At 48.0% G+C, this 14,681-nt stretch overlaps 1 protein-coding gene across 2 annotated transcripts in view; it reads left to right on the forward strand.

Moving 5' to 3' along the window:
• flt1 (fms related receptor tyrosine kinase 1) overlaps positions 1-14,681 on the forward strand; it is a 21,282-nt gene continuing 6,601 nt past the window's right edge. The window contains exons 1-13 of one of the 2 annotated variants that reach the window (XM_011607880.2): positions 1-352; positions 2,278-2,365; positions 2,912-3,117; positions 4,459-4,583; positions 6,576-6,741; positions 6,817-6,953; positions 7,447-7,618; positions 7,700-7,817; positions 8,133-8,302; positions 8,394-8,541; positions 12,781-12,904; positions 13,318-13,426; positions 14,379-14,678. In XM_011607880.2, the coding sequence (XP_011606182.2) occupies positions 295-352; positions 2,278-2,365; positions 2,912-3,117; positions 4,459-4,583; positions 6,576-6,741; positions 6,817-6,953; positions 7,447-7,618; positions 7,700-7,817; positions 8,133-8,302; positions 8,394-8,541; positions 12,781-12,904; positions 13,318-13,426; positions 14,379-14,678 (1,921 nt within the window). In that variant the 5' untranslated portion in view covers positions 1-294. Of the gene's footprint in view, positions 353-2,277; positions 2,366-2,911; positions 3,118-4,458; positions 4,584-6,575; positions 6,742-6,816; positions 6,954-7,446; positions 7,619-7,699; positions 7,818-8,132; positions 8,303-8,393; positions 8,542-10,026; positions 11,550-12,780; positions 12,905-13,317; positions 13,427-14,378; positions 14,679-14,681 lie in introns of those variants that run through there. The other variant, XM_011607881.2, reaches the window with a different exon arrangement.

The raw sequence follows: 14,681 nt of genomic DNA on the forward strand, positions 1-14,681 counted from the left end.
ACGCACTGTGGGTGTGTCGATGGTCGTTACGGAAATCCGACATCCGGTAGCCGCAGTGTGGGAACGCTATAAATTCGCCCGCCGTCCCGAAAACGCTGGGAAAAAGTTGCAGTGGAGTCGAGGCGCACTGTCCTGTTGCGTAATCTCCTGCAAGCTTCACCATCACCAGGAGAGCAGGCGTCTGGGTTCGGCCTTCCTGCACAGAAGCGCGCTGCCTTCAGTCCGGAGAGCGAAACGGAGCAGGATTAAAAGTTGATTTCGTGTTGACATTTTAAAGCATCGGAGCCGCCAGACATGATGAATTTTTTGCTTTTCTGCCTGCTGTGTGGATTGTACGGCGTCTTTGGAAAAGGTGAGTAAAAACCGGTTGAACACCTGGTTTTCCCATTTTTGCCACCTTTTATGTCAAACATCTTTTCATGTAAATATTTAAATAAATGTTTAAAAAAAAAATAGACTTTTCCATGAATAAGTACGCATTTTCCATCACCACTGTGCACAATTGTCAACAACCCAAAAGACGAATATTCTGTTCTCGCGGTGCCGATTTTGTGGTGAATTACTCTGCTGCTGTCACGTGTCTGCGGTTGTAGACCTTATTAACACCGCGCGCGGTGGAGGAGATAAGCTCCATCCTGCGGAACGTGTGTTTGGATATCGCGGACCTCTGCGGCCAGGCTCCTTGTGCGTTTGGCCGCTGTTGAATGGAGACAGGCAGGGCGCAGTTTCCTGAGCCTGATGAGTTTGCCAAATGAAAGTTCTGATATAAGTGAAGGATGGGTCGTGACCCACCGAAGGACAACATCCAGGGGTTAATTGCTTCTGTGTTTGGCACGCTTCTTTTGTGCGCTCTTGGCACGTACAGACCCTGTTTTGTGCGTCTGCGATTTATATCAGCGCCTCCAACTGCGTGATTTGTCATATGACAAGACTAAAAAATATATTTTAATGTTTCTCTTAAATATGCAACACTTAAACTACCTCTCATGTAAAGTTTTTGTTGATTTTGGTTTTTTTTAACATGTTGCCCTAAAAATCGTATGGTTTGACCACTTTCAACGGTTTAATTTAGTTAAATCTAGACGCACAATTGTTTTAAGATAATCTTTGCAATAATGTGTTGAGAGACTTATAGACACTTATTCTTTTTTTATTTTTCATTTACACACGTACAAGTTCACTGCATTGACATAGTTGGATAATTCATCTCTTTAAACTGTTATAGAATAAAAACTATAATAGAATAACATGCAAACTAATTTGTGAAAGTGTGAAAATTTGATTACATGTTTTTGGGGTTTTTTTTATTCAGCAATAATTTACAGGTTTCTAGGATTAAATGGCATCATTGGGGTTTTGGTTTTTTTTTTTGTGGGATTCATGAGAAAAAAAACACATGCTTTTACTGTCTCTTTAAAAGTGGGCCAATCCAAAGGAAACATTCTGTTATTTAATTTTTCAGAATTTTGACTGAATCACCAGATATGTGTCTTCTGGAAAAAAGGAAATAAGATCATGATGAAACTTTATGTTTCAGGTGGTTGGAAACATGACCTTTAAAAGTTCTGAGAATATTCATCTCTTCATGTGTTTTACAGCTTACAAAAAAGGTCTGAGGGCCTGAAAGACATTCCAAACCTCCCCTTTTCCTTCACCACCATGTGTGTGCATGTGTGTGGTTCTTGCCAGCTCGTACATCAACTGCTTAGGAAATGGTGTAGGAAGTGTGAGTAATGCTACATCTTCTGAATGGGGCATCCACTGGGAACAATGATGCTGACAATAAGCGCTTATAATGGATTTCTGATGATTAACGTGTGCGCTGCCATTTGAGTGATTTAAGTCCTCCCAAACGAAGACGCAGCCCTGGTCCCAAGCACGCCTGGATGTCACGCTCCGTTGTCTCAGTCAGGCTCAAAGAAGGACTTCCCTGAACAGTGTTTCCACTGCAAGTGAGGGGAGGAAGGAAGGGCGGGTGGACAGTCATCTTTATCGGTCATTAATAAACCTCAGCGATGGAGTGGAGAAATGCCTTCGTTTGATAAACAAGCAGAAGTGACACTGCTTACGCATTTCCACTCAAGTTGGCAGGAGGCCCGAGGAGACGCAGGGTGGCGTGAGGGTGGTTCTGCAATTAGAGTTGTGGTTTTTAATACAGGCCCAGAAATATAGATTTTTGTCAAGCGCTTTTAAACATATGCAGGTCTGAGGTCACAGTTCATCTGCAGTTCATTGTGCTTTTGTCAGTGATAATCACGTTCATCTTCTCCCTTCTAGATCACAAAGGGAAATCAGGCATCCCCGATCTGGATGTGAAATCCGAGCTGGTTCTGAACGTCAACCAGACGCTGGTGCTCAACTGCAGGTGGGTTTCAGGAAGATCGAGGGAGGCCGGAATTTAAGTCCTGCTGAAAAAGAGGCCGGAATTTAAGTCCTGCTGAAAAACACCCAAAATGTTTCAGCACAAACAGGTCAGCTGGTACACATGGAGCCACGTGCTCCTCAGACTGCCGTCAGTGTGCGTGAGAAAAAACACATGGTCAGTGCTTCTCCTCCAGTGTCGGGGGAATACGCGGTCCCCTGCTGCCTACACAGTATTCCTGCTATATTTAGATTTTGGGGCCAAATATACAGACGTTGACTCCATCCAACCATTTATTAGGATTCCTTGTCACTCCTTCCTATTCAGTTCAACTCAACTTTATTTATATAGCGTCTGTTACAATCAAAATCACCTCTAGGTGGAAACCCAGCGTCGGACCCCCTCCGGGTTAATAAATCAGACTTTGCATAAGGTGTTACCACATTTTCTTTCTCATTTGCCAGAACAACAGTGGCAAAAAAGACAGACACCTTTTCAAAGTTTCTTCACTAAATAGCCCGTGACTGTGTTCTAACGCTGTTGGCCCAGGGGTCACCGGGAGCTGTCCTGGACCTTCCCGTCAGGCTTGTCCGACGCTCAGGTGCGGGTGGAGCAGTCGCGCTGCGGGAGGAAAAGAGGGAAGCACTGCAGCCTCCTGACGGTGAGCAGCATGCAGGCGCAGCACACCGGCCCGTTCCACTGCCGATACCACCACCAGCCTGAAAATAAGACCTCGGTCTACGTGTATGTTGCAGGTAAGAAGCCGTGGTGCCCCCCCCACCCTCCAGATCTCATTACAAAGGTCAGCTGTCCTTCACCCAGTGCTGCGTATTTAGATCCGCAGGTTAAACAGGATGCAGTGGGTGCTAAATACAGACCAATGCCAGAGAACCCATTATATCTAAACACTGTTTGTCCCAGCAGTACATCCTTCTAGATGTCTCTGGCATAGTCTCACCTCCCCTCCCGACTCTCTTTTCTCAACCGGGACCTACCTCCCCGTTGTCTAAATATAAATCTTTTTATACTTTCATTTACGTGCTACCTCGAGGCCAGGAATAGCCCAACTGCTGAAAGGCTCAGGCCTGGGCAGAGTTTCCCAGGGCATCAGCCTTATCTCCCCTCCTCAGCCTTGCATGAAGCATCCTGTGCTCGGGGCGGGGGGGTGGGGGGGTGGGGAAGGGCTCGTTGTGCTGGAAGGGGATGGAAGTGTGTGTGTTTGTGTGTCTGGGTGTGTTTAAAGAGCTGAGTAGGATAAGATGAAGGCCGGTGTCTCAGTGGTATCCAGGGGCAGACGTATGGACGTCTGCCCAGCCGGCTCCTCTCTGTCCTGTAGGATGACGTCGTCCGGGCCTGGGCATGGAGCTGGGCCGGAGGCCAGGGTCAGAGGGCATGCTACTGTTTGGCAAACAGGGCCCTCGGGGGCCATCAATCGCTCAGGTCACCATGTCCATTAAGCATCAGACTTGGCCCCGCAAGCCTTGCTCAGACTCCCTCCCCGACTCCTCCATTAGGAATCAAAGCAAGAGAAGGAAGCCTCCAGTCCTTGGGGTACTTTTGTTCGAATGTTCAGAGATTTGCTTTCCTTGAATAACACCCTATGGTAACAAACAATACAGCGAGCAACACCCACACTTTTCAATGGCGCGGGACCGTTACAGGAGCCGGGAGGAGAAAGCCCAGCGAGCCCGTTTGATTACTTCTAAACAATCTGCCTGTTTATTGTTGACGGGGGGCAGCCGTTTCGCTGAATGGGTATTGAGTGAATGGGTGTGTATGTTTAGGAGTGTGTGGCTGTTTGTTTTTGTTTACTGATGAGAATGATACTTGGGAGTGCGCATTTGTGTGTCGGTGCATTGATGGTGTGTGAAACTAAAGAAGCTGAAAGCAGAGAATGATTAAAAGGAACACACCGATTATACCCCATGGGGGGGCTGGCAGAGACACACCTGACATCAGAACAGGGCACAGAAATGCAAATTGAATGGTTATATTAATATATTCCTGCCCAGAAAATGAGACGTGCGGTGTTACTCTAAGAATTGACTGGTTTGTCGTCTGCAAACACGTCCCTGACCACAACGTTTGGGTTTCAGACAGCCAGCAGCCGTTTGTGGAGCAGGAAGGAATGGACACAGATGTGTTGTACATGAAGGAGAAGCGGCCGCTGGTCTTCCCCTGCCGGGTCACCCACCCAAATGTCACCGCCGCCCTGGTCAAGGTGAGCGCAGGAGACACTCGCCACGCCAGACGCCGCCGCTCGGGCGGTTTCTTTGCCGCTCTCCTCCACACCGCACCAAACACATTCTCTGCAGTTCGTCACTTGTCCCGGTGCCCCAGCACCACCACCGGGCCCTCCCCTCTCCGGATCATTCACAACATTGTTCTTATCTTGGCAGCCATTACGCTGTGGCGTGTGTGTCCATTTGTTTGCGTCCATCAGCGGATATGTGTGAAAGTGTGTGCGGATGTGTTTGTGAGCGTCGGCGCTTAACTGCTGAGTGAGGGTCTGCGCGCACGGAGGGCAGGGAGACGTGCCCAGAGCACCTTTTGCGTAAGTGTGTGTATGAGCCTGCTCCGATTGTTGCGCTATTGATGATCCTCTCCTGAGAAACAAACCTGCATCTGTTACTTAAATACACAAGCGAACCCTCTGGTCAAAGTTCTCCCTGTTTAAAAGGAGTCTTTCCGATTGAGTGGCGCCCACAGCGTCCTGTTGGCACTGTTTCTACCTCCAGAGACAGGACATGGGGTCTGCCCCTTTGGACCCCAGCCAGTACCATTTCCCACATCTGACCCTCCACATCTTGTAGTAAGAGTTCTGGCTGCCAACTTCCCCCAAGTGATGTTTTAAACAGCTGGTCCTCCTTGGTTCCCTTTGACCCTGATGGAAACAAGAATGCATGTCACCAATGTAACCGCTTCTGCGTCACTGTAAGGATCATATTGTTGTAAATACAATAGAGGCGGCCCAGAGACAGGCGGGACTTGTGTGCACGATCGATGTGCAAACCCAGCGGAAGGATATTCGCATGATATGGCCACGTCAAACACTTCAACGACATGCAGCCGACCGCAAGTTTTATCTATTTTATCACGTTATCTAACTTTAACCCCATGCAAGAAATAGAATGTTCAATCGCTTTCTGTAACAACAGAAAAATAATGATATATGATGTAAAACTGGTCGATAAAGCTTTAAAAACTGGCAGATTGCTTTCAGGCCATGGAAATTTGTGGTTGCCCTAAAAAGCCCCTAATGCCTGTTTAATTATTTAGGAATGCAACTCAAATTTGAACCCCGCAAACACTAAAACATGCTAACAAGAGGAACTGAGCCTTGGTGCTAAACCTGAGGTGCTGCTTTAAGAGCCTGCAAACGTCAGAGGATGAGGGTTCATCATCTCAGAAACAAGAATGACAGAACAATGTTTTGAATTTAACACTGAGATATTTCAGTCTGGGCCAAAGAGGTGACGAAAAATGTCTGGAGCCACCAAGTATTTGTTCTAAAAATAGCCTTCCTTGGCCTCCATCCCTGTCTGCTCCCTCATCTGGCTGCTCAAGACCAATCCGCACACCCTGGAGTGTTTTTTCCTGGAAGGATTTCGCACTTTACCTGGATCTCTAATATGACCCTTATCCCTGGAAACAATGCTCAGGAGGTTCTGGCTCTGCTGTTCTCACCCTCAGAGTGGCCGGGAGGTTGAGGATGACAGGGTCGACCAGCGGGTCGAGTCAAAATGTCTATATCCTGTGTTAACAGGATGCAAAGAGATGGACCGGAGTCGCGTTTGTCACATCCTGACTCCACCAACTCCTGCTCCTACTTTGTCACTTTCCCCGCCGCCTCTACCCGTCAAGGTGGTAGATGATGATGATGATGATGCCGAATGTCTCATCAATTTTTTCAGGGGAGGCATTTTTCGGTTCACACCCAAAATTTGCGTGTGTGTAGTGGCGGTCCACCTGTTCCCAGGAGAGTGGGCGGGAGACTGCACTGCGAGTTTGGTAAACATTTCCTAAGTACGCCTCACTTTTCTCTTTTTGCGGCGCACTTTCTCACATACTGGACCCCGCGTTTCAAAAGCACATTTAAAATCGGACCGTTTCATAAGGCTTTGCATTGAAAGGGACATTCCTGTGATATCAGGAAGTGTCCTCGTGGTGTGGGGACATTAGCCTAACATGCACGTCACCTTTCTTCTTACAGAACAGTGACATTAGCGTGAGTCCAGACCAGAGGAACATCATTTGGAACAGCACAAAAGGATTCACTGTCCGAAGCCCCACCTTCTTCTACATTGCCATCTTTTTCTGTGAGACCAGCGTCAATAACGTCACATACAAATCGCGCAGCTACTTGGTACACAGACCAGGTCAGTGGGACGGCGAACAGTGAATCATCGCCTGTCGGCAGACCTTAATGCTTATTCTTCCTCTGTTTTCTGCAGTGAGTAACATCTTTGACGTCAAACTGAACAGCAGTGAACACGTGAAGGCGCTAAAAGGCCAGAGATTGGTGCTCAACTGTACCGCCACAGCAGAGTTGAACTCCAGAGCGAATATCTCCTGGGACTACCCCGGGAAGGTGAGGACAAGACTCCTTTATTTGCCCCACAAAGGTGTGATTGCTGCTTTCACACACTCCACAGCTGCTCTGAGCTTTTCGGGGGTTTGTTAACTTGCTCAAAAGCACCCCGGCATCGATCTAAAAAAGGCCCGCAACCTCTCCTGCTACCACTTTTCTGAACCCTCCGACTACCAAAAGATGTGATATGAAAAGGCGCCGCTGGGATTTGGACCCGGGATCTCCCTTTTACTAGTCAGGCCACAGGCCAACAGATGCCACTTTAGCTTTATGTTGTCTGATTTTAAAGCTCTTTACAGTGAAACCCCCCCCCCCACCCCAGTTGATGTCACCCCTGTAAGAAACCAGCACTGTAAACTGCCTTGTGTCTCAATAGTGCTACATAAATACAAATAACAAATAACTCTTGGTTTATATGTGATATCTCCTTCATTTCTGCCAGTTAAGGAATCACATCTTGAGTCTTTGGCTCTTTTTCTTTCCGCACCTTCAGACTAACGCCGCCAGCTCCACCTATAAGAGGCTCGTCAAACATCGAACCCACATTCTGTTCTACAACATCCTGACCATCCCGAGCCTTCGGCGCTCCGACCGCGGCTTGTACAAATGCAGCGTCAGCAGCGGGGACAAGTTCATGCAGCGGAACGTCTCGGTGATGGTGCACGGTGAGTGCCGCCCGCTTAGAATCTCCAACGTCGCCTTTCTGGATGTCATGAAAAGATGCCGTTGCGATTTCTCGTTTTCAGACCACCCGTTCATTCGCCTGAAGCCCAGACGTGGGTCTTTGATTGAAGTGCAGGCAGGACAAAAGTCCTACAGAATTACTCCAAAGATAAGAGCGTTCCCTGCACCTGAAGTCATCTGGTGAGATATTCCCCGGATCCCTGACATCACACAGAGCAGCTGCGCTCAGAGGCCTCCGGAGATAAGATTACCTCGTGTTTTTAATATCAGACTAAACCCCATCATTGTTTTTCTTCATAATGTTAATCTAACCCCTGACCTTTGCGAGGACTATTTCCTTGGGAAGGCCTTAAAAAAATAAGCATAATTGAGCGATAAAGCACTGATAACGGTTAAAATTTGATCCTCTGTTTGAGAAATTGGAGAAATCTGACTTGAATTTAATAGTGTTTGACTTTGTTGCTAAGATGTTTGCATATCTGTCTGATATTCCAGGCTGAAGGATGGGATCTTGGCGGCAGAGCAGTGCTCCAGATACAGAATCGAAGGCAACTCACTGGTAATCAGGGATGTAGCAGAGGAGGATGCTGGGAAATATACCGTCCTTGCCCAGATTAAGGAACACGGACTCTACAGGAATCTTACGCTTACACTTGTGGTGAACGGTGAGAAACACAGGCTAATATCTCAAGCACTGGCTTTGTTACAGAGTGGAGTATTAAGTGTGTGTGCGTGTGTGTGTGTGTGTGTGTGCAGTGAGTCCTCAGATAGGGGAGAAAGCCGTGTCACTGCAGGACCCCCGCTCAGTACGACGGGGGAGCAGACAAACTCTTCACTGCACGTCTCACGGGGTCCCACCTCCACACATCCAGTGGCTGTGGCATCGCTGCCCATCCAAAGGCCTGTAAGTAGCGGAGTCCAAGAAACTCAGCGTGCACGTGAAAGCTTTTGTCTCGACATCAGTAAAAAAAAAAAACTTCAGTTATTTTGATGTTGAAAACAAAGCAATAATTATGTTACATATATAGCATATGTTGCATTTCTACTGACGTAAAGGCTTGAAAATAAGACGCAGCTGTGAACAGATGCTTTGTTTGAGTGCGTGCGTGTGTGCGCGCGCGTGCGTGCGTGCGTGCGTGCGTGCGCGCCTTTATTAAACGAGACATGTTTTGTCTATTTCGGCATGTGTTCAGACGGCGTTTCCTTCTTGTAACCAGAACAGATGACTTTGGGGGCCTTTCATGTGCGAGAATGTGTGAAAACGTGTGCGTGTTTATTTGCTTGCGTGCACGCGCGTATGTCTGTGTTTATGTGCCTGCTTGTGCAGCCCTCTCCCCCGTGTTTGTTCTCCTACTGTCCATGTCTCCTTTTCCATGTTTGTTTAAGTGCACACAACTGCATACTGCAGCCCGTGCGTGCGTGTGTGCGTGTGTGTGTGTGAATGAGTGAGTGCGGTACATTCACAAACACAGTACACAGTGTATCTCAGACTTGAAAGGATGGAGGTAAAAAAAACATACTTCAATAGAAGCAAGTTCCGTGTTCTCAGTCACAATTTGTTGGTTTCCAAATCAAACGCTACGATTTAATGAATTTCCCCTCCAGCGTGCAGAATTAGATGCCTGTTTATTATTGTGATTGCGCACCACATCCTGTGATGCTGTCTCTTATATCTGACACTTACTATACATAAAGTTCTCATGAGACATGGCCCGACCCATTGAAGCCCAGGGACGAGCATGTAGCTGAACTAGCCCGCGCTGGGACACAGCAAAGAGCACTCTAGCAGGGATTTGGCAGAAGCTTTGATCCGGCTGGAGGTCGGGCGCGTATTTTGCCGCTCACGAGTGAGTCAGAAAGGTTAAGTATTACCTGAGAGCGGCAGCAGCCGCCCCTGCTGTGTCCTCCCTCTGAGGCACGCTAACATCACCAGCGCACTTGGCGCCTGAGCTCCATCAGCCCTGTTTCTACTGTCCAGCGATGCCGAATTTAACCAAGCTAACCAAGGCTTTAGAGCGACTGGTGGGGTGGGAAAGTGCAAAGGTTTTATAGATGACCTGTCGATGTAAAAGTTAAGAAGTTTTCCCATCAAATAGAGTCAAATATAATCTGCACGGAGAAGGTGAATCAGCGCTTGATGATAACACTTTTGATTTTGCTAAATAAGCGCTCCAATTGTAAGAAATGAGTCAACATTTTGCAGCGTGACGCTGCGGCTTTTGGCTGAAAATAAAGGTTAATTCAATTCAGTTCCAAGCAGATTACATTTGGCTCTTCTGTGGTCCTCTGGAAAGCTCTGTTCTGGTTCTGCTTCAGTGTCTGTACTGAGTGTGTTTTCTGTAGACCAGTTTTTCTGGCTGGATCCTCACCAGGCCCTTGTTCTTTGCAGCACTGCTGCATCACGAGCCTGACGCCGCGCTGGAGGAGGCCCAGGAAAAGTGGACTAGGCTGGGCCAGGCTGATGGGGGGGCCCTAGCGCCTGGTTCCTGGGCCAACTCCTGGGTCCGGCCCTGGGAACCGCAGCCCTCTTATCTGGCCCAGGCAGAAGGCGCGCTGGGCTTCCTGTGCAAAAATCAGAGTGCTTTTCCTCTCGTTGTTTGGCTTCCTCTCCGACGCGAGACGCTTCCCAGCAGCGTGATTGTCCTTTCGTCTTCAAACGTGGCACAGTCCGCTTCCTCAAGAGCTTGATCTATTCTTGAGATGCTCCCCCCTCCTCGCTCCCACACAAAACTTCTTCCCCACCTCCACTGCCCCCCCCCCCATACCTCCCTGACCCCCTTCCCTCACCAGCACTGGCCTTTACCCTGATCCAGCAGCATCCAACTCTGCAGAACGTCTCATTTCCTGCAGCCGTGGAGACATCCACCACGACCACCGCCGCCGCCGCCTCCATCTCCCCGCACTCATCGGTTGCGCCAGAAGCACCAGTTACCTGCCCACCCCCCACCCCCTTCCCCCGTTTGTTAAACTGATGTGCAAAATGAGGAGGGTGACTCGGCACACTGCTGAGCAGTGATGACCAGGAGACACCGGAGAGCAGGATTAAGATAAGCCACGCCACGCCTGATATGGGGACACTTTCTTCTCTGATTATTTATTTTTTTTCTATCATCCACCCCCTTTAACGCCTCCCCTCACACTCAACCATCCAGTCGTCGCTTCACGGACCTTTGAGCCAGAAGAAGTGCAATTCCACCTTTTCACCAGCCACATCTCTGGAGCGGCTTTGCCTGTGTTTTGTGTCCTAGACTGGTACTATAATGGGTGCATAAACCATGCCTGTCTCAAGCCCCCACGATCTGCTCCTGACATCCACAAAAGCTGTGAGTTTCTATACCAATTTTGTAGCTACTGGTCAAAGGTCAAGTATGCTCACCTTGGACGGGAAAAACAGGAAAGAGGACAAGCTTTATGATGCTCACTATGGGACGCTTATAGTTCTCTATGGAAAGACTGGTGGTCAGCAGACGCCTACTATGTAGGACGTCTCCATGAATCAGAGACTTCGACTGCCCTGAATCACAGTGTCATCCCATGTCCAAACGTCATGTTGTATTGGAAGTTAATTAAAACATAAAACGCATGCGTGATACTACAAACCATTTTAGGGGAATGAGCAAGCGTTTCATTTAAATCCAGTGTGAGAATGTGTGAGGGGCGCGCGTGTGTGAGTGTGTGTGCGCGTGTGCGTATCATTCTACGGGTGTTTCCCAATGTGATTCCTTCCTTGTATACAGATGTTCTATGAGTAATATATGAATCTAATATTTAATAATTTTATACGACTAACTTACATACGAGGAATGACAGTATTTGCCAACTTTTTATGAACCTGTTAAAGTGTAATATCATTGTTTTGTGTGTTTTCTTTTTGTTTTCATTAAACTCTACTTATATTTGTGTAATAGTGTATATAGCTTTGTGGTTTTTTTGAGAGGGGGGTTGAAATGGGAATGGCCAACTGGTAAATAGCTATGCTAGGCAGAGAAAGGGACAGGAAGAGAAGACAAGAGACCACCCCCATTCATATATCATTAGACGTTCATTCATATCTCCAGGCGACTGCTGCTGCTGCTCTCCACACACACACACTCACACACACACATGCTCACAGCATGCACGAGGTATGAGTGTGTATGTATGTATGTGTATTTTCTGTTTCTAACCACATGTCTGCACACCCACCCCGCTAACCTCACCCTCTTGAGACCCAGCAATGCATTTTTGTCCTCTCTCGGGGACGACGGTTTTGACCCAGGACCTGTTGTTTTCACCCTATTTAGTCCAGAGAAAAACGGAGTTGCATCACATTTTTCTGGGTCTCAACAGGATATTTCTGAGTGTGAGTGTTACTTTGTGGCAGAAAATGAAGAAAACGTTTCCTGGAAAGTTTGGGAGTGATGGCTGCTTCCTGCAAATGCTAGTGTGTGTGTAGTCGTGTGTAGGTGTGTATGACGGGGCAGTCAAGCACGGACTGATCAGAAAGAGGGATCAGGGTGCTGGAGGAGATCGGAGCCAGAGCAATAAACAGAGAGAGAGAGAGAGAGAGAGAGAGAGAGAGACAGACATTGCACCGTTGTTTATGAGTAATTTCAGTCAGTATAGCTCGTATAGAAGCTCGTTTAATCGTGGTCCAATGGCGCCTCTACCACCTTACTCCCTTCACCATCAGAATTCTCCCAGCACTGGTTTCGTGTGATATGGCCCAGTTCCCACAGTGTGAGACATGTGTAGTTTATGGTTTTTGGTCTTGTGAGAGGTATTGAGGGGACAGTGAGCATTGTCCTGGAAATGTGGGATGATTTAGTGAGAATGGAAGGAAGTGGATCCACAGGATGACGAGACCACCTCTGCATCCTCTATAGATGAACAATCCAGCATCACACAGCACGGCAACGATCCGCTATTGTCAGCCGGCAGGAATGGGTGAGAGGATGTGATGCTTCTGATACATAAATGGTTTGGCGATGAGAAAACAGGCTGGAGATTATGTCAAAGGGCGGCGATCAAACGGGCCCCGATGTTCTGGCCCCAAAGCTGGAATCAAAACACACACACACACACACCTGGAGGCAGCGCAGAATGACTTGTGTCAACACAGCTGAGTCCCTGTCCTGTCTTCCTCCTCCTCCTGCTCCTCAAGGTGTGTGTGTCCAACATCCTCCTCCTTTTGGAGCGCCGTGACAGAAAGAGTCCCCGCGACGTCCACAAGCAACCACATCCTGAGTGTTACTCAGAGACAGGAAGTGCTTCATGGGAAGAAGAAGGTAGGTGGACCACAGAAGTTTGTCCTCTCTTTACCACATCAGCTGAGGCCAATTAATTCATTTAAAAGTTTTGCTGAGTGTTTTTACCGTAGAATGGACAAACTAAAAAATTAACCTCAGTGGTTGTTCCCAATAATACTTGAGTTTATTTACAACAGTGCAAACTTGCACTAGAATACTCGTGGGTGCAGTTTTGGGACAATGTATTTTGGCCACGAAGGACATCGTAGCTTCTCCAAGGCTCTGGCGTTTAATGCTTCTCAGAAAAAAACAGAACCAAACCATTTTATTGGCAGATAAAGCAGTAATTTGTAAAGCAACTAGTCATTAAAGTCAATAAAAAAGGCTGTAATCAGTCTAAGCTTTCCCCAGCCTGAGTTTTTTTCATTCTGAGCCCATGTTTGTGTTCTCAGACTGTGGGGGTCCTGACTGTGGTGGAGGCCTCTGTGTCTGGAGTGTATCGCTGTGTCGCCTCCAACGCTGCAGGCACCGATCAGCTGGACCATCACTTCTACGTCTCAGGTGATCTCAGGCAGAACTGATGTTTTATCGGACACGAACGTCTGCTTAAAATCCCCATTTTCCCTGCAAATCTTGAATGATCGATGACAGGATGCACAGGATGATCTGTTGCATTTAGACGCATGTCAGTGCACTAAACCCGCTCTTGTTCATGCTGCAAAAGGATATTTCCCAACATCAAAGAGTCAAATCCAAGAGTCACTTTGCAGAAGAAACAACAGAAACAAAAAAAGGAGCGGAAAGAAATGAACACTTAGTAGGAAAATGTAAAACTATTTTAGAGATTTAGTATAAAATCAACATTTCCCCCCACTTTTAACTAAAGAATATGTCAAATATTCATATGCTGTTATCACTCATTATGATGTATTTTTACAGTCAATAAGTTGGGAGGCGCATTTGAAAATGTCGGGGATTTATTTTGGGAAAAATGGAGTGGAACCGGAGGGACGGACGGACACAGGTGGAATTATTTTAAAGTGTTGCGGTGAGGTGCACAGGTTAAGGTTGCTTTGTGTGGTTTTTGCGTGAGTGCGAGCCCGAACGAAACAGGAACCCGGGCTTCTTATCGTTTAACTTCCCCGCGCAGCGCACTTCCTTGGACTGGCAGGTCCGCTTTATTTCGGGAGGCCTTGGGGTGTTCGAGAAAGATAAACACTATCTGGCATCAGGAAACTCTCGAGCCGTTTCCACGGGAAGTTTCAAGTGGCTAAAGTAAATAAAAGGGCTTTTCACTGTATTCCACTGGCTGCTTTTACCACAATAGCCGTTCGGCATTGTCGTCAAAGGTTAAAACGCGGAGGTCCTGTATAATCGGCTCTGCAGGGTTGAGTCACCTGACAGGAACCGGGGGCGCATGTCGAGAAACAGAGAGGGCTCAGTATCAAACATCACCTCCCCCCATCACCCCCCCAACAACAGCTGTATACGTCACGTTTGTGTTTCCTTCCAGATGTGCCGGGAGGTTTCAGCGTGAGCCAGAGGGGAGAGCCGAGAGAGGGTGGCAACCTCCACCTCACCTGCGCTGCCAATAAGTACCTGTACACCGCGTTGTCATGGCGACGCGTGGGCGACGCGGAGGAGGCTCGTACCCGCGGGTCCGCCCTGAGGGGGCAGACGGGGGATTTCTCCGACTCTCTGGTCCTCCTGATGCACAACCTGACGACCGGAGACTCGGGAAAGTACAGATGCTCCGCCCAGCACCTGATCACGGGACAGGAGACTCACCTGGACACGCAGGTGTCGGTCAGAGGTG

The sequence above is a fragment of the Takifugu rubripes genome, chromosome 10, assembly GCF_901000725.2.
Source record: "Takifugu rubripes chromosome 10, fTakRub1.2, whole genome shotgun sequence".
In the NCBI taxonomy this organism is placed as follows: Eukaryota; Metazoa; Chordata; class Actinopteri; order Tetraodontiformes; family Tetraodontidae; genus Takifugu; species Takifugu rubripes.